Raw genomic sequence first — 23,203 nt, 5'->3', positions numbered from 1 at the left:
AAATGTTTTCATTTTTACAACATAGCAACTAGCACTTTATTGAACTCAAAAAGTAGATTACCTCTTAAGAAAGGTAAGAAAAAACTCTTAAAGAAAATCTCTGTAAGAAAACCTCTTAAAACAAAGGTGACATACTTTGTCTAACTCCCTTATTTTCATATAATAATAGAATGGTTTAGATTGGAAGGTACCTTTAGAGGTCATCCAGTCCAACCCCCCTGCAGTGAGCAGGGACATCTTCACCTAGACCAGGTTGCTCAGAGCCCCGTCCAGCCTGACCTTGAATGTCTCCAGGGATGGGGCCTCCACAACCTCTCTGGGCAACCTCGGCCAGGGTTTTACCACCCTCATTGTAAAAAAACTTTCCTTATATCCAGTCTAAATCTACCCTCCTTTAGTTTAAAACCATCACCCCTTATCCTGTCACAACAGGCCTTGCTGAAGAGGTTGCCCCCATCTTTCCTATAGTCCCCCTGTGTTGACAGAGGCCACAATAAGGTCTCCCTGCAGCCTTCTCTTCTTAAAATCCCTCGCCCTGCTGCCCACGCCGCTGCCCTGGTGCCCCTGTACCCGATAGTTCTTTCTAACAGAAGAAGTTATAAAGCAGTCCTTTCAAGCTATCAGGGTATTTTTGACAGTCATGCTGTCATTCGGTCTCCTCCTTATAGCCCCAGCCTGTGCAGTCTTATGACTATGCAACAGTCTCTTCCCACAAATCAAGCTCACGTGGTTAAGGAGAAGAATATGAAAAAAGAAACCCTGAAACTCTCCCAACAAGTCATGACTCCTCCCATCAGGCAGCTGGCAGTATCCAGAGGGGCAGCAACAGTCCTCCCTTTTGCTACAGCTTTCTTCACTTGACTCTTAATCTTAGAGCCCTTAAACTTCACATCTCTGTGAATGAGCCAGTTTTACAAACAGAGAATTGAAGCAGGGAGAAAAAAAACCCCACAGGAGCCTAGAATGCTTTTCTAGACCTCAGAAGTTTAGCAAAGATGTTAGACTGCTAAGCCTCTCAAAGGCAACTGGAGGGCAATGACTGATCTCCAAACCATCCATCCCACACAACTAGTGTTAGCAGTGTGCTCACTGGAGCATTTGAACCAAGTAATGAGTTTACAGATTGACAGATATCCTGCTCCAATAAGGATTAATCCCCCACAGCAATATGGTCAAAACAGTGAAACTATTTCTACTGTCTCCCTTTGCTGCCCGGCTCATGTCCACATTGTTTTTTCCCTGCATTAAGATAATGGTCCTATCCCCACATTACATTACTGTCTTCAGATACAAATTCAATCAGTCTGGATCATTAATATTTCTTCTGTTACAGTAGTGCCTCGTTGTCCCAATGATACCTCACTGCCTAGCAGAACGGTGCGTGTGAACATAACTGAAGAGAGAACATGAAGAATTAATATCTTGCTTAGAGTTAGAAGTATGAATTTAAATTCTCTTCCACTGTTTCAGTGATGCCTGGAATTTCTCTATTAGAAATAAAAAAAAATATTCATTAGCTAATTGCTTATGTAACAAACATCATTACAGAAAATTATCATCTAGAGGCACCAAAAGAAGAATTTTAATTATCCAGGTGAACTTCAAAGCAGAACTGCTCTTCGTGATTTCTGTGGTTGCCTTCTCAGCTTTACTAGTTCCTGATACACAGGCATTGTACGGTTTGTAGCATGTTGATTAGCCTGACCCAATTTTTGGTTTATAAAGGACAATTCAAAGCAGCAGCTGATCAAAACCAAAAGGCCTGTTGGATGGGTTCATGGATGGTAAACCAACAGTGTCAGTGCTGTGGGCCAGCTGCCAGTTTCAGGGCACCCATACAAGCCTCTGTTTGTTGAAAGGATGAACCACTCCAAATGCTGAAACTAAAAAGCTTTGCCTTCAGTACTAAGTAATTGCTCTCCTGTTCCAGAAGCCAAATGGAAAAAAAAAAAGTATTTCCGAGCCTGCCTGCCAGATGCTAAGAGCATAATGCCTACAGAATAAGGTCACTTTCATAGGTGGAAAAGCAGCAGTACACTAAGCAGCTCACTCCACTCCAAGCCCTGTGCCCAGCAGCAGAAGTTGCCTCCCTGCATAAGAATTGCCCAGCGCTGAAGGGCACAGCTCTTAAGATGCAGTAACTTCAAGGAGTCACCATTGCCACCTGCTGCGAGAGCTCCTGCTCTGCAGCCCAAATGCATACCCAGCTCTGCAGGCCTGGCCAAACAGGCAGCTCCTGAACACCCTCCTCTTTAGCCTGCTGGCTGCTGGCAGCCTCCCAGGTGCATCCAACCCACATGCTGCAGGCGGGACAATGAGAGCTCAGTACAGCCAGCATCCTTCTCCACAGCCTCACCGCAGTTCTAACCCAAAATTGAAATAAAGTAAGCTATGCTGCAAGCATACCCTAAAACCTTAAACACAATCCTTGTTGACATTAGAGAACTATGTCTACAGGACTAATGGTTCATTTTAACAAATCTTATCGGGCACCACACATATCATGAGATCTTTAATAAATCTGTTCTACCACTGAAGGAACATTCCCTTCACACAGCCAGAAGGTTCCCTACAGAAAAGAGAAAAAACACCTTTCCCCTCCAAGAAAAGCTCTATAGCAGAAGAAAACTGAAAGGCCAATAGCCTAGACTTCAGTTTTCAATACTACTTGTGCCTTCCAGTTGACCAGCAGGAGGGCTGGGCGGAGGGCTGCGCACAGGAGAACAGGGGAGGGGGAGAAGGCAGGATTTCTGCGCTTGCTTTTGCTCTTTTAATTCAGCTTCCACACCCGCCTCTTCGCAGAAACAAAATTATCCTTCCTTTTTAACCTTAAAGCTTCATGTTCCCATCGTCCTATCAGAGTCAACATAAACATTTTTATGTTGACAGTGGCCATACTGTCAACAAAAAAACCCCACCTTGAAGATATTTTGCAGACAAAAGAACATATTCTTTTTCTTTTTTCCTTCTTTGCTGCAGTTCTCCTGGGAGTGAGCAAAGAGCAGTAGGTGTCTCCACCTTTAAAATATCAGTAGCTTTGAAACTTTCAGAGAGGATGCCTACACTGCAGCCGGCTGTGCAGAGAAGGACTGGGGTCAGCACAGAGCTAGCTAGGCATGAGCACTGGAAGCAGCCTAGCTGCAGCAGCGCCGCACGCAGCCTCCGACAACTCAGTTCGTGGACAACTAAGTGAAAATTAGTCTGCAGTGAGCTGTGGGTCGCTGAGGACAGACTACTTCTAGCATCTAAGCCGGACAACTTCAAAGTAGACTTAGGGTTTCTAAGCTGCAGTGCAGTCTGCAGTGCAGTCTCCATTGTAAATATACCCAAAGTCTTTGCACTCAACATTTTAGTTCAGACATCAGGAAAAGAAGGGGAAAAAGGCAGTTTTAATCAAAGCAAATGAGGTACAGGAAGTCCGAGTAACACGAAAGGGACTACAATTCCTGTAGTATCTCTGTAACCCTTTCGTTCTCTTTTCGCCCATGTTCCTGGGCCACACTTTACAGATACTGCAGCTTAAATCAGGCTAATTTTAGTCTTACCAAAGCCAATGGAAAGCCTTCTGCTGACTTTATGGAAGCCACAATTTTGCTTTTTCATTGCTCCTGTCATATGACTAAGGATACAAGAAGATCACTACAACTTTCATTTCTTGCAGTGTCTTATGTTGAACATGGACCAGACACTAAGAGGCAGTTGCTCCAGGTACAAGCTTGTATCAATGCAGGTATAATTCCTAAACTGAAAGATATGTTCTTAAATTAAAAAAAAAAAGGAAAAAGAAAAAAAGACTAAGCAGACGAACATTTTACTACTTCAAAACACTACAAGAAACATGTCCCAATGCAGGCAAGACTGCTCACCTGAACCATTTATCTGAATTATTCACTATTTCATTTCTAAAGCCAGTATTAAACTATTAAGAAAATGCTTCTTAAATTAAGAAGAATCTCTTGCTGGCAACACAAAAGCATCTGTACAAAGTATATCTGATACCACCTGGTAACAAACTAACAGGGAAATAAAAATCATAATAACCTCTTGCAAATGAAAGGGGGTTTATTTCCAGATATTTCCACTGGCTTCAATGTTTGACTCAGAATTAAACAGAACAGGGGTTCCAAATTGGATCTCCTATTTGTAAATCCTCTTTTTCCCCATTCCATTCTTTCAATACTAAGAACAGTCAGGCTAGAAACTAATGTTGTCTGTATCTTTGTCCTTTAAATAAGCTGCCGAATATCACTGTAGCATGTCTATGAGCTCTTTCAGATAATCTGTGAAAAGCATACTTTAAATTCCTCTTTCAAACTTAATTTGCAGTGATTTTCTTGCAGTAATATGAGAATAAATGGAAAAAATTTATTTCAACAGAAAGCAATTATACACAATGACTTTTTTACAGTATTTGTCTAATTAAAAGACTATGAGGCCAGCTTATCAAGCCTTAGATTTAAGTATTGGTTTTGAGGTATTCATACGATATACAAGATGCACAACTTTTTCTATTCTGCTATATTGCAGATGCACCAAAATACTTGCTACAAACTTTTAACCCTTCACAACAAAAATTTATACTTGTATACATGATTTGGATGTGAAAAAAGAAACAGCTACTGTTCAACTGAGTAAAAATGTCTGAAGATTATCAGCATCAATAAATAACATTTATGGCAAGGCTGTTCTAAAAAGTGACACCGGACTAAACATATCTCGACAAAATTAACAATGAATGATTTGTTATGAATATGAAACATGTGTATGCACAGATGTCAGTTATATAACCCATTTCTTATATCATTAAAGAATAAATACCAGCCTATTCTTTCAGCTTATCAAAACACAGTAAAAAGCAAGCACATTTCTCTCCCCTAATTAAACAGATTTTTTTTAACTGCGTGTCTTTCACTACTGCAGCAGAATCTCATCTGCCTCCGTATTCTGAATTGCTACGTACAAATGCCTATTGCTCCCCAAAGGCTTTTCTAAGAAGCATCTGTAACAAAAGAATTGTAGGTGCATACCTTAACCTCTTGGTTGGCAAAAATCTCCACATCAACCCCACAGGCAACCAGAGTGGAGACATCACAGTCCATGCTCCGGGCTGGCATCCCCCCCTTTTGTACACAGAGTTAGGCAACCTCAGAGTGACACACGATTGGAAGGGAAGAAAAAAAAATAATCTTCAGTTCAGTATTGCAGCTGAACAGTCCAAAATGCTGTTTCAATGCTGACAGTAACTGCAAGCTTCCGACACAAGCTCTTTGCACTTAACTGAGTTGCTCCTTGCCTTTCCCTCGTACACCCACCAACTGAGCAGGCACAGCATAGTAACAGCGCTATTCCATCTCTCACGGCAATGACATCACCACAAAGACTGACATAAGCTAAATCTATTTTTTCAACCCTTTTATCTCTAGGCAGCACAGTGGATCAAATTGAACATGATTATGTGCTAAATCTGAACTCGGACTAAATCAATTCAAGCAGCGTTCACTGGCAACTGAGTCATAGCTGTTGTTTCAGCTGAGCGCTTATGTTGGCAAAAAAAGATCGCCTGACACTGAAAGCTCCGCTCTGAGTGTAAATCAACCCAGCATTTAAAGCCACTAAGCTCAGGGTAATGTTCGCTACTTTGTTATACTTTAAAATCTACAGCAGATGACTAATGAAAAAAAAAAACCCAAACCAGCAAAACCCGCAGCGTTCTGCTTTTAATAGCTCAAAGTCTTTTTTAATAAAGTGTGCTATATAACCCCACCCATGAGATTAGAGAACATCTAGTCCTGTTATCAGGAGTGATCAACCTATTGCAAATTTGACCCCAGTCCTCAGACAAGTTGCACTATGACGCATCTTTCTGTGTGTGATTTGGAAGTCAATGCCCCTTCAAAGAACAGAACACTTGCCTTGAAATTAGGACTTCACACTAGGCAACCTTTACACCGTCTGTCCTTAGGGTTACTGCTTCACAAGTGTAACTATTCAACTGAAAGACAGATTTAGAGTAAAGTGAAGAAGTTTTACACCTGCTGACTCAGTGGCCTCTTTATTCTTTGCAAGTTTATTTTTTAATGATAGAAATAAAAAAATCTACAAATTTGGGACTTCTGACGTTGATCTTTATCCCAAACTGGCATCATTGTTTTGTCTCTAATATTTCATTCTTGTGATCCATAGATACCTTTTAATTGTTGAGCTCTTTACAGCGACAACCTAATTGTTTTTGCTTCTTGAAAACAAAGACTGCCTTACAGAACTCCTCTACAGAGCATTTGAGTACTTCAGCTTACACCTTTCAATATGCATCATACTCCATTTGTTACTGCTCACTTCTCATTTGAAATCAAGACATAATCCTGCATGAGATCTTTTTTTTTCAGGGCACTCTACAATTCCTTATAGTCTTATCTAATGTAAAAAAATTTTGTTATCGGATAATTTAAAATTGATTAATATTGGCTGCTTTCTCCAGATCAGGCATCCTTTTTTTCAATCATGTTTAAAGGAAGATTCTTTCTATTTCTTCCAAAACAATTCTTAACTCTGGCTCTTGATGGTCTGGCTAATTCAGCAAACTCCCAAGAAAAATTAAAGCTATATTCCATGCATATTTTAAAGTATCATATTTAGAAAACACAAATTGATATAGACACATAATACACTTCAGCATACTCGAAGAACCTACTCTTTCAGTAGGCTCTCCAGATCACCAACTGCTACTAATCACAGCTTTTGTCCTAACACGCGAGCCGGAAAGCCGTGCTCTCGTTGGTGGGTGCTAAGCCGGATGATTTATGGATCACATATACACCTTAAAGCTTCACCTCAAAGTTAAAGGCTAGACAATATATGGAATATTAATACTTACTAATACAAGCAGATTTTTTTTTCCCCCAAGTAAAAGAGTCGGTGCTGAGGACCTGACATCAACAGTATATGTATTTCAAGAGGGATTATTTTAGGCGCTCTCTAATGTGCCCTGCGGACTGAAGGGAACCCACATGCAAAGCGCTCTGCAGTGTGAGCCAAAGCACAGAGGGTGGAAGACCATCTCAGAAGAAAAGGACCTGAACTAGAATGCTAATGTAAGTGCATCCAGAAGTAAATAACTCTCTTGTCATCCCCTGCCAGTTTACACTGGGCTTAAGGCCACGGCACTAATTCTGAGAACGGAGAGGAAGTACAGAGTTTTGAACAGTCATTCAGAAGTTTCTCAGTTCTCAATTCATGTCAAGTTTTGTCCGTACTAACAATCACGCATGGAATTAAACGGGCACTACTCACTGTGTGTGAGTATTTCAGGGGAGTGAATTTAAGAGCAACTGAGACCCACTTGTATATCTAGGCTGAGTATGGAAATAGCAAGGTTTTACAGTTACGTGTATAGCCAGAAAACAGGCTCTTGAACTCAGAGTAATACTGATCAAACCTAACTCGGAGTGGCATTGTTCCTTCACGAGCACCAGTGTGATCCTGTAGCACCACTAGGCCTTCTGATGATTAACACCTGATGATCATGTCTTACACATGAATCAGCAATCCTCTTCAAAAAGACAAAAAGTTTCCAAAATCAGAAGAAAAAATAAGCCCTGTTGTTCCAGCCAGGGACAATCTTGCATTCTGTATTTGTACAGTGACTGGGACAACACAGTCCTAGACTACAACCTTTATTCCTATGCGTGGAGGGTTTTTTTTTTTCTACAGTGTTACCATAGTTATAGCTATGTCTCAGCTTGATACATATAAAAAGCACCACAGATTTAAGACTTTTCAAGCTCAACTGTCAGGTCATTAAAACAACCTATGCAAAATCTTGACCCTCCTTTTGCAAGCAAACTACTACTGATTTAGCCTTAGGGAAACCTCACTGTATCTGGACCTCACAGTAACATCAGCCACATTATAACCAAAAATACCAGCTGAATTCAGAAGCAAATGTGACATTTTTTTTTGCTCACTGGGTGAAGCTTGTGCTTGTTATTACTAGTAATAGAGGGATTATTCCTGTAGCAGCTCTGCTTGCAGGTGCAAAGCAAATTAAGGTGCTGTGCAAATCCAGAACAATAAAAAGAAACTCTGTATCAATGACCCTTTGATGCCTGATCGGACACCGTAAACAGATTCACATTGTGTCTGACTCAGATGTTTTTAATGATATGCATCTTTTTCAATCTTGTTCAACCCACTGCACAAGTCAGAAGTATTTAAACCAAGCTCCCTTATATACCTGTCACTAGAAACATACCTTTACAAATATAATCCTTTTTTTAAACAGAATTACAAAAGATAAAATACTTTTAAAAACCCATAAAAATTTAGTCACATAACAGACAGCCCTGCAAAGAAAGCCCAGAAAAAAAGACAGCTCTTCCAGTTTCTCTGTCTGCAGCAGAAGATAAGAAAGGCCAACCAGAAAAATGCTTCAGGAGCAAAGTTGGCTCCTACAAAGAGGTCCTTCATAAAGGCGTTAGAAGAAAGTGGAATATTGAAGACTAAGTAGGCTCAGCCACAGAAGGAAAAAGAACATGCATAATTATTTTTTGCTTATGACAGCGAGCATTGACTCGTGCTGAAGTAGGTTACCCCCAAAAGGATGGAAGTAACAGATAAATCCACCAGAGGAACACACCAGCAACACATCAGACCAGGCCTCCGGGCCAAGAAATGGGAACTGAGGGGAGGAGTTATCCTTGTCTCTTGCTATGCTGTAGTTTACAACTCTGAAGGGTGAAAGGCTGGCACTTTCAGGACAATCCAAGAAGAGAGGTCTGAAGTTAAGGGAGATGTATTTTATCTCATTTGCTTTCACATTACCCGATGCTATGAGCCACCGTCACCATGCTAGATGAATTCACAGTTACCTGGAAATAATATTCCCACGTGTAATTCCCAAACATGTCGCCATCAAATGTTATTCTGTTACATTATGCACCTTTTTACAATGTTGTGAGGGTTTTAACTCTTGATGCATACCCTTTAATAGATGAAGAAGCCTGAGATTCCATTAACATCCATTAGCAAACTTCTCCATGAATGGAGTCAACAGCTGAAACAAGAGCATGTTAAGCCTGCACCGACTCTCTCTTTCCTAGCTTCTAAATTACTACCAAAGCTTCATGAATTTTCAGAGGCTATGCAACACAGCAATAAAGATATAAAAAAGAGCCTCTTTGAACCCCCAAAAGATGACAAATAGATTAATTATATATCAAATAAAATATCTTGTAGATAGACAATTTAACTTGTGTTTAAAATAAATAAGGAACAACGAACTATCCAACAGCTACAAAACCACTGATTTTTCCAACGTGAGTTTGACCCCCGAGCTAAAGTTTCTATATATTCTAAATTGGCAACTATTGTGACAAAAAAAAAAAGAACTCTGATTAACCCCTTCCCATAACAAATAGTCATTCCTATGGTTTAAGGATTTTTAAAGACACTGAATTTTGGACAGAGGGAAAAAGAAAACAGAAGTTTAATTAAACCTAGAAAAACCTGTCATCAGTAAGTTCCTCATATGTGCCAAAACTCTAAAGCTTCAAAAATCCATAGCTGAACCACGCCTTGGCTGGCTTTGATTTTTGGAAAGGTAGCTTTTCTGTATTATAAATTATATTTTGCTTTTCTGTAGGTAATAACTTTGTTAGGCTCACTTATAGATCTCAGAATCTGAAGGTCCAGGAGCCAGAAAATAAAACAAATCATAAACATAAATGAAGGATTTCTCCCTCCTTTAATAAGGACAATATCAAGCAACTCAAAGACCCACATGTGATAATTTGAGAATACTTCAGTGACCGAATAAACAACTATGTCATTTAGCCAACATCATTTTGCTGTCTCATTTAGCAACATACGACTTTCAACTCTGAGTCAGAATTGTTCAATTACTTTTAACACGGCAGTATCATTCATACTCCTTAGCTTCCAAGTATATGCGGGGAGGTGTGAGTGGGTGGAAATCAGTGCATGTGTCTTCTGTCTAGTGGAAGTGGTTACGAATCCTTCACTGTGCCAGATCCACACAGGATAAGAACTGCTCTGGTTCCAGACTACAGAACCTTCTCTCATAAACTGAGCTGCTCCAGTTCAGAAGTCAGGACATCCTTGATTCATTTGATGAACAGATAATCATCCACAAAATATATAAAACACAGAGGAATCCCTGATAACAGAAGAGGATTGTAACCCTGCAGTGTAAGCTAAATCTATTTGCAGCCTATCTACAGTATCATAGAAAAATTGCATAGGTTTCAGTTTTAAATTAAGAGAACTAGATGTAGCTCCCCACATACCAGTATATACATTGCCATTGTAGGTAACAGACTTGGGACTTAACTGTGTTGTTTCAGCACAGACAGCTAGTGCAATGCGAGATGCCTTAGGGTATCCAAGACACACACGACGTTGCTGAACATGATGAAGGACCTCTAGAAGACCCTTCTCTTTTAGAGATTAAGATATTTAAAATAGCACTAAGCACCTGTAATTTGGGCAACTGAATGCTTCTTGTTCAATACGCTCAATGGGCTCTAGCATGGGATTTTGCTGACGCATCACTTGATGTGTAGTTGAGGATGGGCTGAATTGCTCTAACCTCTGCTGATTCCTAACTAGATTTCCAGCAACTACAACAGAGACTTAAAAATACAGTGCATATTGTACATATGTATAAGCTGACATTTAAATATCAGTGTTGATCTCAAACTGAATCCTACACATAAAGGAATTGAGGCACAGTGGTAGCATTAAGAGCAAGATAGGAATGGTGATACTTACCTACAGTGCAGATGTACAGCAGTACATGTTTCCCAGGCAAATTTCTCATTGATAGATCTTTAATTTTATAAAAGACTACAAAGCAGGTGATGTGCTTACACATATTTACTCCTGCAGTACTTGAAAACAGAATTAAAACTAGGTCATACATGGATTCTCTAAGATACTGCGAAACCGACACAGGATGCCAGGCCAGTGCTCTGAAAGCTGCAAGAAACTTTGAAATCTCAGGCACCTTCTCAGTTCATTTTGGGAAGATGGAGGTGCTCACAGGCTGACACAAGAGCCAGACACTGCAAAGATGGATTCCAATCTTCACAGAACTACCTTTGTGACCTTGGATGAAGAACACGCAGGAACACGCATTCAGGAGGACTCAGAGCCCTTGTGTTTTATTAGGATTTTAAGTGTAAGCTGGGGAGGACAGGTACTCTCCATTACTAGACATTATTTAATGGATAATGCCAGGTGGGATAGACCTGTAATACTCCTCCCTAAAAATGTGATTTACAGTTATCCATGAACTCTGTTAACAGTTACAAAATGTATTTTTAAATAATTTCCGTTTACCCTTACTTGTCTCAGACTAGCAAGGGTATTTAACATGCCTGTATGTTTTCCTTGTCATTTGAGATGCTTCATCACAGCAAAATGCCCTTGAAAGAAGAGCCTGGAATACCAATGCTCACTGCTGTGAGAGACACCAACCTTATCTCCCAACTGCAGCTCTGCACAGGACACGCAGGTGAGAGATTTAGTGGCTGTGCTGAAAGAAAACAGTGCTTACTGCCAAGCCAGCAAAAGCAGTCCAGTTCAAAAGGAGAGAAAAAAAGAAAGAATAAACTGTCAAACAGCATGCAGACAGCAAATAATGAAGCAATGAATAACAGATTTCCTACATAATTCCTATTTTATCCTGATATTATAGCGTGTTTATTTTGCTGCACTTTAAACAAGAGAGTTTCTTCTCCTGTTAATCCCCTGATCCAACTGTAGACAAAAAAGAAGCGTTGATACTTAAAATTTACCATATACAAATATCCTTTCTTGTCTTCATTACAGACAGAAGACACTGTCATCCATTTTGATAAATCCTTTGCTAAGATTTTTTATTTATTTTCAAAGGACAGATGGAGATTGGATAATATGGGACCCAAAAGTCAGAGATAAAGCTTCTCCAGTGGCTCTAAAGTTCTGTTTTTTCCCTAGAGCATATACCTGATGATCAGGAAAAAAAAAAAGAAACCCAAGTAATTTTAAAATGTCAGTGAACTTGTCATGTACTTATAAAACTGCTTTACCCAAGTCCCTCCTCACAAGGCTGATTTATTGATTTCACAAACAGAAGACAGACCATAATGGCACGTTTAAGAGCCTGTATCTTATGTGAAGATACGAGATCAGATTTAGTTTATCCCTTTTCCTCTCCCTAAAAACCAGACTTATTTTCCCAGCTAGAACTTTAGAAATAAATGGTCTTCCATTGACCCAGCCCAGGAAAGGACCAGAACCAGTCTTCCACCCTTCTGTTTTGCATTCTCAGTTTACTCAATATTTGAATAATTTATGTAGCGTGATCAGCTCTAAACAGATATTAACAAAAATAAAATAACTTAAAACAGAGCTAGTTCCCGTACAGTCATCTCACACATGAAGTATCAGTACAGTGGTTTCAGAGATGTGTATTTAACACAGTTCTAAATCATTTAGTCATTCTGTGTTGATTCACTCTCTAATGGAAGGGCATTACAATGCATTGTCAATATTAAATTGACAGTAATTAATTAGCAGATACATTAAAAATGAGTGACAGAAAATTGGACTTATTTCAAAGCAATTTTTCAATATTTAAACAATCAGCTTCTTTCTGAAACTGAGAGCTGCAAACAACAAACCAAATGCATGGCATTACACAAAACACATTTTCTAATAGAAGAACATTTCCATACAAAAATCCTAACTCATTCCAGTATTGATAGTCTTCAAGAAAAAAACCAAAACAAACCAACTGAAGTATTTCTGATTCGAGTCATCCAGATCCCTGGGAAGTCTCATCTGCACTAGATACTCTGGCCAAATTAAAGCTCCCACTAAAAAGCCTAACACAGAGGAAGCCTCTATGCCTACCAGTGCAGATTCTTCCCATTTTCGAACAATGCCATCCTTGCACGGGTGAGGCAGCAGCTCTGCACGTGCCACACAAAGGCTACGGTAGATGCAAACTGTCAGTTAAGACAAGGTCTCAGGCATACATGTTATTCCTCACCACCTTACTTTGTACAGCCTGTTAATGGTTTGTAGAGCCTACTGGACCTTTTTAACCACTATTAGTAAAAAAAAAAAATATGTTAAAATATTCAAATGGCAAAGCTAAAAAAAATAAATTTGCTAGATCTAAATTTGCAAAAGCCCGACTCAAATTGAAACTGGCTGTAGATGTCAAAAATAACAAGAAAGGTTTCTTCAGGTATGTCAACCACGAGCAGAAATAGAAGGAAAACATAGGCCCACTGTTAAACAGATTAGGAGAGTCAATCACCAACGATGCTGAAAAGGCAGAGGTCCTCAACACTTTCTTCACCTCTGTCTTTACCAACACTGTTGGGTCCCAGGCTTTGGGAACAAACTTGCCGGTTGATCCAAACACCGACCCACCATGAGTGAAGGAAGAGTTAGTACGTGAATTACTACAGGAGCCTGACGCCTACAAATCAATGGACCCTGACACATCCACCCGAGGGTGTTGAGAGAGCTGGCTGACATCATTGTGAGGCCACTCTCCATAATCTTCGAGCAGTCATGGAGAACGGGGGATGTCCCAGAGGACTGGAGGAAGGCAAATGTTACCCCTATCTACAAGAAAGGCTCGAGGGAGGATCCGGGTAACTATAGCCCCATCAGCCTTACCTCAGTCCCTGGGAAAGTTATGGAACGAATCCTCCTGGGGGCCATCACAAGTCAAATGAAGCACGTGATTGGGAAAAGCCAACATGGCTTCACTAAGGGCAGATAGTGCTTGACAAACCTGGTGCCCTTCTATGACAAAGTGTCTTGCCTGGCTGACATGTGGCGGGCAGCGGACATTGTCTACCTGGACTTCTCCAAGGCCTTTGATATGGTCCCCCACAGCCTCTTCCTGGAGAAATTAATGCATTATGGCCTAGACAAGTGGTCTGTGCAGTGGGTGGGGAACTGGTGGTGGTAAATGCCTCCTTTTCCAAGTGGCAACCTGTCACTAGTGGAGTCCCCCAGGGATCGATATTGGGCCCAATGTTATTCAATATCTTTATAAGTGATCTGGATACCAGCATCAAGTGTAGCCTGATGAAGTTTGCTGATGACACCAAGTTGGGTGGGGAAGTAGACACTCCAGAAGGGAGAGCTGCCCTGCAGGAAGATCTGGATAGGCTGGAAGAGTGGGCTAGCAAGAACCTTATGAAGTTCAACAAGGAAAAGTATAAGATCATGCACCTGGGAAAACATAATCCAGGAGTGCAGCACAGACTGGGATCCACCTGGCTGGAGAGCAGCTCTGTGGAGAGGGACCTGGGGGTCCTGGTGGACAGGAAGCTCAACATGAGCAAGTGTGCTGCTGTGGCCAAGAAGGTCAAGAGGATGCTGGGTTGCATCAAAAAGGGCATCACCAGCAGAGAGAAAGAAGTCATCATCCCGCTCTACTAAGTGCTTGTCAGGCCACACCTGGAGTACTGTGTACAGTTCTGGTCCCCGCTGTACAAAAAGGATGTGGCCAGGCTGGAAGGGGTCCAGAGAAGGGCCACCAGGATGATCACAGGATTGGGAAGCTGCCATACGAGGATAGGCTGAGAGAACTGGGTTTGTTCAGCCTGGAGAAAAGGAGGCTCAGAGGGGATCTCATCCCCATGTACCAGTACTTAAGAGGTAGCTACAAAGAAGATGGAGAGTCCCTTTTTACACGGAGTCCCATGGAGAGGACAAGGGGGAATGGACAGAAATTGCTCTTGGGGAGATTCTGATTGGACACGAGAGGGAAATTTTTCACAGTGAGGACAGTCAACCATTGGAATAATCTCCCCAGGGAAGGGGCTACCTCGGCCACGTTGGACGCTTTCAAGAGTCATCTGGACAGGGTGCTGGGCCATCTTGTCTCAACTGTGCCCTTCCTAGAAAGGATGGCCTAGATGATCTCTGAGGTCCCTTCCAAGCAGTGATTCTGCGATCTCAGAAAATGCTAAGTAAAAATCCCACGAAGTCATAACTTTAATCCCAAAGCAACTACCTTTGATTTCTGCATGTCAGGACAGAGATACAGGCCCATTAGTCTGATGTGGAGTTTATAGTGCAGACCATCTGTTATTTTGTCCAAGCTAGACTTAAGCATCCAAGTGAAGAGTAACTCTAACAAAGACTGTAGTTAAAATTGCCTGTTAGGACCATATGAATTTACCTGCTACTCAAGTCTGCATTTATATTAACGACCACTTGTGCCCCAGTTACTTTCCACTCTGAATTGTGCTCACAACCTTATGACAGCTTACTTTACCTCAGAGTCAAGCAATGTACATTAAGTTATTTTTGTATTTCTTCACAAGGAAGCTTTTCAAATTATCTGAGAGTATTTATTGATAATATAACTTTAATCTGCTAATTATTTTTGTAATCCATTATCAAGAATTCAAGGTAATATTCTGTTCTACTTATATGAATCAATTCACAGAACAGTTATAGATACATCTCTGATACAGAATCTACAGCTTTCCCTTATACAGGAAATTAAAGTTTATCACACAGCTATAGATAACTTAATTTTATCCTTAGTCAGTTAAATTAGAACAATGCAAATAAGCTATGAAGAGGGAGAAAGCCAGCACTGAAACATTCAGAAATCAAAAAATTCAAACCATCAGAGTTAATCTAACAGCCTCAGTTTTCATATAACGCACAGGATCCCAGCTGAGGGGAAAAAGAAAGTCTAACTAAGAAACCCCAACCATTTCTCCACCCTATGCCCTTTGATGTAAGGCACTCTATCCTGATGCTTACCATAAAACATGAACTTGAGGTTATATTAGTGTGGAAGTCACCAATTGTTTCGCAGCTTTCCTGTGTATAGGAATTCTTTGTAGCAAGTAAGCAAGCAAGTAGGACTTACTGTAAAAAGGCAGTTTGGTCATTATTGAAAAGAAAAAATACAAGTATTAATTTGTAATTTAATATGCAACTTTAAGATAGTATCTATAAGTTTCAGCCATAAGCTGAGTTTTTACAGTCAGAACTTCATACTCACCCTTCCAACTGAAGACGAACGAGCAAAATTCTACCTCAGTTCACTTGAGATATCACCAATTATATTACAATTTCCGCAGGCGACAGAGATAAAATTAGGCTCAAATATTACAACACATAGCAAGAGGCACCTTGGGTGTACCACCTGCTCTCAGAGGAGTACTTGGAACTACGCTGTTTTATTTCATGGCACTGTTTTCGTCAACTTGAAGAAGAAATTCATGCTCTGAAATGCACGTAATAGAGGAAGGTCACAACTCTTTAAATTAGCTTTTTAAAGACTGCTAAAAAGTATTCTAACAATGGATGATATCAAATTATAGCAACCACTTCTCATGGAAAGGATATGCTCTGCAGCTAATACAGATTTATTCCCACTCTAAATTACTAAGTGTATCTCAAGCATGTTTATGTTTCTATGACACAAGGAAGTAATTGAAGACAGTCACAAGCCAAAAAACATTCTTTTAAGATAACTGAATTAGAACTTGAACAAAAAATTACTTCTTATCTTTTGGACAGAGCAACTGAACGAGTTATATATTTCCTGTTCAGTGTTCTTTTAGCATCTTAAAATATTATTGTAATGTCTGGTTGCTATTTACAAAATACTTTACATACACCAAAGAATGCAGCCAAATTTCTGAAGGGACATGTACCAGACCATATACAGTAAGCAGATTTTAAAAAGAACAAACTCCCCAGCAAAATGATTCCTCTATCAGGCTGCAGACTGTTGCAGGGCAGAGGTCTGCCCCATATTAGACTGTCCTAAGAGAAGACCACTGGAATCTTTACAGTGTCACATTCACTGTAGCGATGGCAATAGTATAAAAAAATCTCCACATAAAAGATTAAGAGAGCATCTTGCTAACCACCAAAAGACACTCCCATCAGTCCACCATCTAGCTACGAGCCAGGAAGCACAATGGTCATGGAATAGGGGCAAGGTACAGTCAGTCGTACACTGATCCTACCTTAGCGGCAACAGAAACCAACAGAGACTAAAAGACACTCATTCATAAAGATACATATTCTGACATCCATAAAGACAGTCCCAACTTGCTGCCTTGCTCCTGTAAAAATACAGGTGAGAAGGTGGACGACAGACAGAGAAATTTCTATATTGAGAACTGCTTACATGTGGGCCTAGCTATAAAAATGAAAAATAAGTGTTCAAAAGCTACTAAAATATCATCAGTCATAGAAGGGTTGGAAAGGACCTTTAGAGGTCATCCAGCCCAACTGCCCTGCAGTGAGCAGGGACATCCTCAAGTAGATCATGTTGCTCAGAGGCCCATCCAACCTGACCTTGAGTGTTTCCAGGGATGGGGCAAATATCTCGTGGTATTTAGGAAACATATAGATAGCAAAAGCTTTTCTGGAAGGCAGAGTAGTTACCAAGTACAAAACAATGCCACAGAGAATCTTCAAGGCATTGAGAGGTTTGGAGTTCTGTGGTTTTTTTAAATGTCAATTTAAGATCTGGAAAAATTACTTAAATTTTAACAACTCACATCTTTGACTTTTCTTCTAATGCCTTTGAACCATTCCCTAGCTACAGCAACTGCTGTATTTCAATTTGCCAAATAAATTCTTCAGCTTATTAAGATAAACACAAATATTTATTTTTACTGATTTATTTATTACTATACAAATTTCTGGAAATAAAACATTCATGCAAGCTTAATGTACAAAATCAAAAGTAGTTCCTTCTGCCCCTCAAATGTAGAAGGGATTATAGGTTAAGAACTGTGTAGCACTACTTCTAGAGCAAAAGCTGAGTAAAGAAATGGGTTTTTTAAAGCAGAATTAAACAAGGCAGAAAAAGAATGAGGATTTATATTTTTCACCATTTAAAAATCAGTTTCCTCCTACAGTGATTTTGTAATCTACAGGATAGTTGCATGCTGCAACTAACAGATTATTTTTTTTAAGTTTTATTTCTGAGTATAATTTTCTCTGTGTAATACTGATGGACAATTCAGCTGTACAGAATTTGCTTTGCCTGTAATTGAAGCATTCTTTCCTTTGGTGAGTGGGAAGCAGTACCAACAACTTTATTAATCAGAAAACATGTCAAATTTAGATATGACACTTGGTACTGTCCAGAGACTCTGGACTGGTCTTTCCCTCAGGAAGTCCGGGAGGACTTACAGATACAGAGATAGTCACATGTTATTTCTGATAAATAAATGGTAGATCACACACAATAAGTCACCTGATACAGTACTGGGCAGAAAATTTTTTGTTAATGCAGAGAAGAGAGGACTAGAATAGAAACTAATAAGTGTAGAAGAGGATAGCGCTACCTTCAGTGCCAACAGAGGAACTACCAGACCCGGGGAAGGTTATTAATACAGACTCTGTTGAAACAGATTATTAGCAGTAATATTATCTGGCATATTAATGACAACCCACGCAACAGACAGGCACTCACGAAACTGCCAACAGCTTAAAGTTCAAGGTGCCTTCAAAGCACAGGAAGATCGAGATCAGGACTAGAATTTTATCACAGGCTGGCAGTGCTGGTAAGTTAATGTAATAAAGTTTGGAAAAAGCCAACACAATCCCAGGTTTCAGGAGAAGAATACTTCCAGGTAAAGAGACACAAGTAATTATGTCACTTCACAACACCTCAGTTCAATAACGAGCACAGTTAAAGAAGGGATAGCTAAAAGATGATGGTGGCATAGCAAACAAATACACACTTGTCAGACTAACAAGGTCCAAGACATCTGCGGAAACGCTAAGTGGACGGCAAGATTGGCACTGCTGTCTCCTTCCAATAGCAATAATTTGAAAGAGTTTTAAGTTAAGCATGGGAGGGGAGAAGTGCAAAGCAATGGTGGTGATAAACTTGAAATGGAACTGTAAAATAATGGCATGAATAGGTAAGAGTGCTGGAGAGGGGAAAAAAGAAGCCTGAGCATGCTCCTGTTTCATATCATTTTGCATCATCAGATACATCAGAATCATAGTCACAGTGATTCATAAGGAAGAAGTCTAACAGCAGTTTTGAATAATGAAATACCATGGGAGAAAGCGTGGGAGTTACGAAACCCAAGCACACGGTCAGCTCAGCTAAGAGCTTATTACAGCTGATACATTCCTTCAGCCATAAAAGCAGGGGGAAAGACTAGTTCTAAAAGTCAAAGTTTGCTGAGCATAGGTAAAATTAGATGGATTGTCTGGGTCTGTCACCTGGAATCTGGACAAAGATTTTGTGACATTCAGCATAAAAGAACAAAAAAGACGTCAGAAAAGGAACAGGAGTGTGGTTTCAGTCATCTAAGTTTTTACACTGTCAGCAGAGCACACGTCAGTGTCCATTAGAAAAGGCCAGCTGGATTTAAGGAGCCAGATAAGAATAGGGAAGCTGAATCAACTCCAGCTTTTGTGCTGATAACTGAAGTCAAGAAAAAAAAAAAAAGGAATGATTCAAGGCAACTTAAAGAGGGTTCATACCAAAAAAGACAATGAAGCACAGAGCAACAGTAGGTCATGTCTCATCAGTAAATTGGGGATACAGCATCAAATCCAAGCCTAACGGGAGATCATTAATAACAAACTAAGAACATACTGGAAGCTATTTTACTTCCAAAGCCTGATTTTTGTTTGGGTAAAGACTTTGAGAAGTGCCAGTTGAAGAAGTGCCCAAATTTGTGCAATAAAACTATTTTAATGACTTAAAACAGTACAAGTAATTGATAACTTTAAAATAACTTGTCTACAATGATTAATTTAAGTGAGGGCAAACAGGAACCGCAAGTCTGATAGTAGCACACCAACACTCCTGAATTTACCAAGAAAATTCTACTTCATACAGAGTTTTTGTTAGAATGCTTTATAAGAACAGTCTTAAGTTGTGACTTGTTATGTAAGAGGAGAAAAAGGAGTAAGAACCAGGGAATAGTTGCAGCTGGAAGGCAGCCCTGGAAATCATTTAGTCCAACCCTCTTGCTCTGTGTAGGGTCAAACCGGAGCAGGTTGCTCAGGGCCATGCTCAGTCAGGTTTTGAGTATTTCCAAAGACTGACAGTCCACAGTCTCTCTAGGCAAGCTGTGCTAGCACTTGACCACCTTACAACCAAACACTTATTATAAACATTTGTAGAATTTAAATGAAATTTCACTTTCGTTTTCTTCAGTGTGTGCCCACTGCTTTTTCTTCTCACTGGATACTACCAAGAATCTTCATTCCACCCCCCTCAGATATTTATACACACTGATAAGATCCCCCTGAGCCTTCTCTTCTGCAGCCTCTCAGCTCTCTCAGCCTCTCCTTATGTGATGCTCAAATCTCCGCATCACCTTCATGGCCCTTTGCTGGGCTCTCTCCAGTATGTCTGTCTCTGGTTCTGGGGAGTGCAGAACTCCTGTTCTGGAACACAGCACTCAGATGAGAGTGAGCAGAGGGAAAGGATCACCTCAGCCTGCTGCCACCACTCATCTGAATACTGCCCAGAACGTCTTTGGCCTTCCTCACCTCCAGTATGCACTGCTGGCTCGTGTTCAATTTGGTGCCCGCCAGGACTTCAGGGCCATTTCTTTCCAGCCAGTCAGTCCCCAACACAGCCTGTGCATGGCGTTGTTGTTCTCCAGGGGCAGGACTTGGCATTTTCCTTTATCGAACTTCATGAGGTTCCTGTTGGCCCATTTCTCCAGCCTGTTGCTGACCCTCTCGATGGCAGCACACCCATCTAGTCCATCAGCCACTCCTCCTGGTTTTGTATTATCTTCAAACTTGCTGAGGGTACACTTGCTCCCATCAGCCAGGTCATTAATGAAGATGCTACACATTCCTTGGCCTTAGTATCAAGGCTGGGGTGCACCACTAATGACCAGCCTCCAGCTGGCCTTTGTGCTGCTGATCACAGTCCTTTCAGCCCAGCAGTTCAGCCGCTTTCCAATCCACTTCACTGTCTACCCATCTAGTACCTGCTCCCTCAGTTTGTGTATGAGGATGTTACAGGAGACAGTGTCAAAAGCCTTACAGTCAAGATAAGCAACTGCTTTCCCCTCATCCATTGCGCCAGACACACCACAGACCACCGTCAGGTTGGTCAAGCACGACTTCCCACATATGTAACATTTTACACTATAATTTAAAGAATGAACCAAACCCCATTAACCTTTTTCTCCCCCAATTAGTTGCATTTCTGTCCCCTCTGCTTTTTATTCTGTCTCTCCATGTCTGAAATTCAACTCAATGTACCCTAGCACAATAATTTCTTTGCAGAAGGCTGTTCAACAGCTCCACACCACAGATATGCACATATCAGAATATATTCCACAGTAATAGGACAGTAACTTGTCTACCAAAAATTTGTTCTTTTAGAATTTGATAGAGTTTACACAGCTAAGAATCGTGCTAACATGGCCCCATGCATTCTTTACTATCCTGTTTGAATTCTCCCTAAGCAGGTGAGATAAATCTCAACTTCAATAGATTTCAGGTACGCAGCAGTATTTTACAGGTACATCTATATCTGCATTTAATTCAGATCAGGATTGTGCTTTTGAAGCAAGCCTCCTGACGAGCCCCACCTATCACACTTTGTTTTATACCAGTGATTGGGCTACACATGCAAATTGGATTTCTTTGGACAAAACTGAAGTGGAAGTGGCATTTCAGGAGCATAACAAGCATGCTCAGCCCAGAAAACAAACTAGATTAAAAAGTAGTCTGAAATACCACTTCTCCACACACACACGACACACATACAACTATTTTCCTCTACAGACTCAACCCTACTTTGCTATCCTGCTCTACTGCAGACACAGCCAATGAACACCTTTAAGATCTCAGCCCAGAGAGTTTTTCTTAGCAGGGGTTGTCAGAAAGTAAGAACTTAAGGACACAGTACTTAGCCACTATCATGAAAAAAATTTTTATCAACAATACAAAAAAGATTAGGTCAGTGTCAGAACGATGCTAACCATTTTCCATCTATTCACAGTCATGCAGGAAGGAATGTGAAGAGTGAGATCTTCTGGTCTGTAATAACAACAATGCACAGAAGGGCAAGGAAGAAGTCTGAATAAAAGCATGATTTTAAGAGGCCTGCAAGCAACCATGCCCCATCTATGGCAGTTTATATGCGAGGAAGCTCTATATTGGCCAATCAACAACAAGACCGATACCAGATATACCTAGTGAATCAGTTTTCTTCAGCAGATCTGCCATAGTGTTCACATGTAAAGATTAAATGCTTTACAAGGCCCGTACTAAGAGAACCATGGCACAAATGATTGACTTTGCTAAACGATCTTCAAAAGTCAAAGAGCAGATGAATGCCCATGTACATAAAACCAGATTACTTTCCAGGATACACCAATGAAGCGCCATATAAATATATGTCTTATAGGACAGCAGAATAATCTAGGTTGGAAGTGACGTCTGGAGGTCATCTAGTGCAACCTCCTTCCTACTCAAGGCAGGGAGAGATTCAAAGTTAAATCAGATTGCTCAGGGCCTTGCTCAGTCAAGTTCCACAAAAAATAAGGATGGGGGTTTCTCAGCCTCCTTCAGCAGTTTGATTGTGAGAACTGGTTTTCCTTATCTCCAGTTGGAATTTGCCACATCACAACTTGCATTTGCTGCCTTCTACCCTTTCACTGTGCACCTGCAAGAAGCAGCATATGATATCTTCTCTACACACTCACTTGGCAGTAGAGGACAACTATTATCCTTCCTAAGTCTTAGTCTTCTCCTTAGGCTGAACAAACCCAGCTCCCACAGACAGCCTCTCCACGTGTTATGTGCTCCTTCAGTGCCTCTCTCCAGTTTGTCAGCATCTTTTTTGTATAGGACAGCCCAAAACAGGACACATTATTCCAGATGTTGCTTCTCAAGTAAATAAATCATGTCCTTCAGCCTGCTGGCTCTACTCTTGCTGACGTAGCACATCATGCAGTTAGCTGCGACTGAAGACTAGAATTTGAACGTTTTAAAATACAGAAGTCTCACAGTGAGAAAACAGAGATGAAACACAGTTGGAAACAAATTTACCCATCTACTCTGTCCTAACAGGCAGAAGGGTTACCCTTTGGGTGGCTTTCTATCCAGCAATGAAGTGGCTTCCTGCACTGCAGGAAACTCAGTACGTTCCCCCCAGTTTCTCAGGAAGCCTCCTTCTAGTAGCTCT

The 23,203-nt window shown here is 40.6% G+C and overlaps 1 protein-coding gene across 2 annotated transcripts in view; it reads right to left on the bottom strand.

Annotated features, from left to right (window-relative positions):
* The window catches only part of RCAN2 (regulator of calcineurin 2), a 94,232-nt gene that overhangs the window by 40,372 nt on the left and 30,657 nt on the right, over positions 1 to 23,203 (bottom strand). Inside the window, exon 1 of one of the 2 annotated variants that reach the window (XM_064448202.1) lies at positions 5,028 to 5,917. The exons of the other annotated variant lie outside the window; for it this stretch is intronic. Coding sequence (XP_064304272.1) covers positions 5,028 to 5,114 — 87 coding nt within the window. The 5' untranslated portion in view covers positions 5,115 to 5,917. Of the gene's footprint in view, positions 1 to 5,027; positions 5,918 to 23,203 lie in introns of those variants that run through there. 2 annotated transcript variants of the gene reach the window in all.

This window comes from Phalacrocorax carbo, chromosome 3 (genome assembly GCF_963921805.1).
Source record: "Phalacrocorax carbo chromosome 3, bPhaCar2.1, whole genome shotgun sequence".
Lineage (NCBI taxonomy): Eukaryota > Metazoa > Chordata > Aves > Suliformes > Phalacrocoracidae > Phalacrocorax > Phalacrocorax carbo.
The sequence above is the reverse complement of the archived record's forward strand: the minus strand, read 5'-3'. Positions and strand labels throughout refer to the sequence as shown.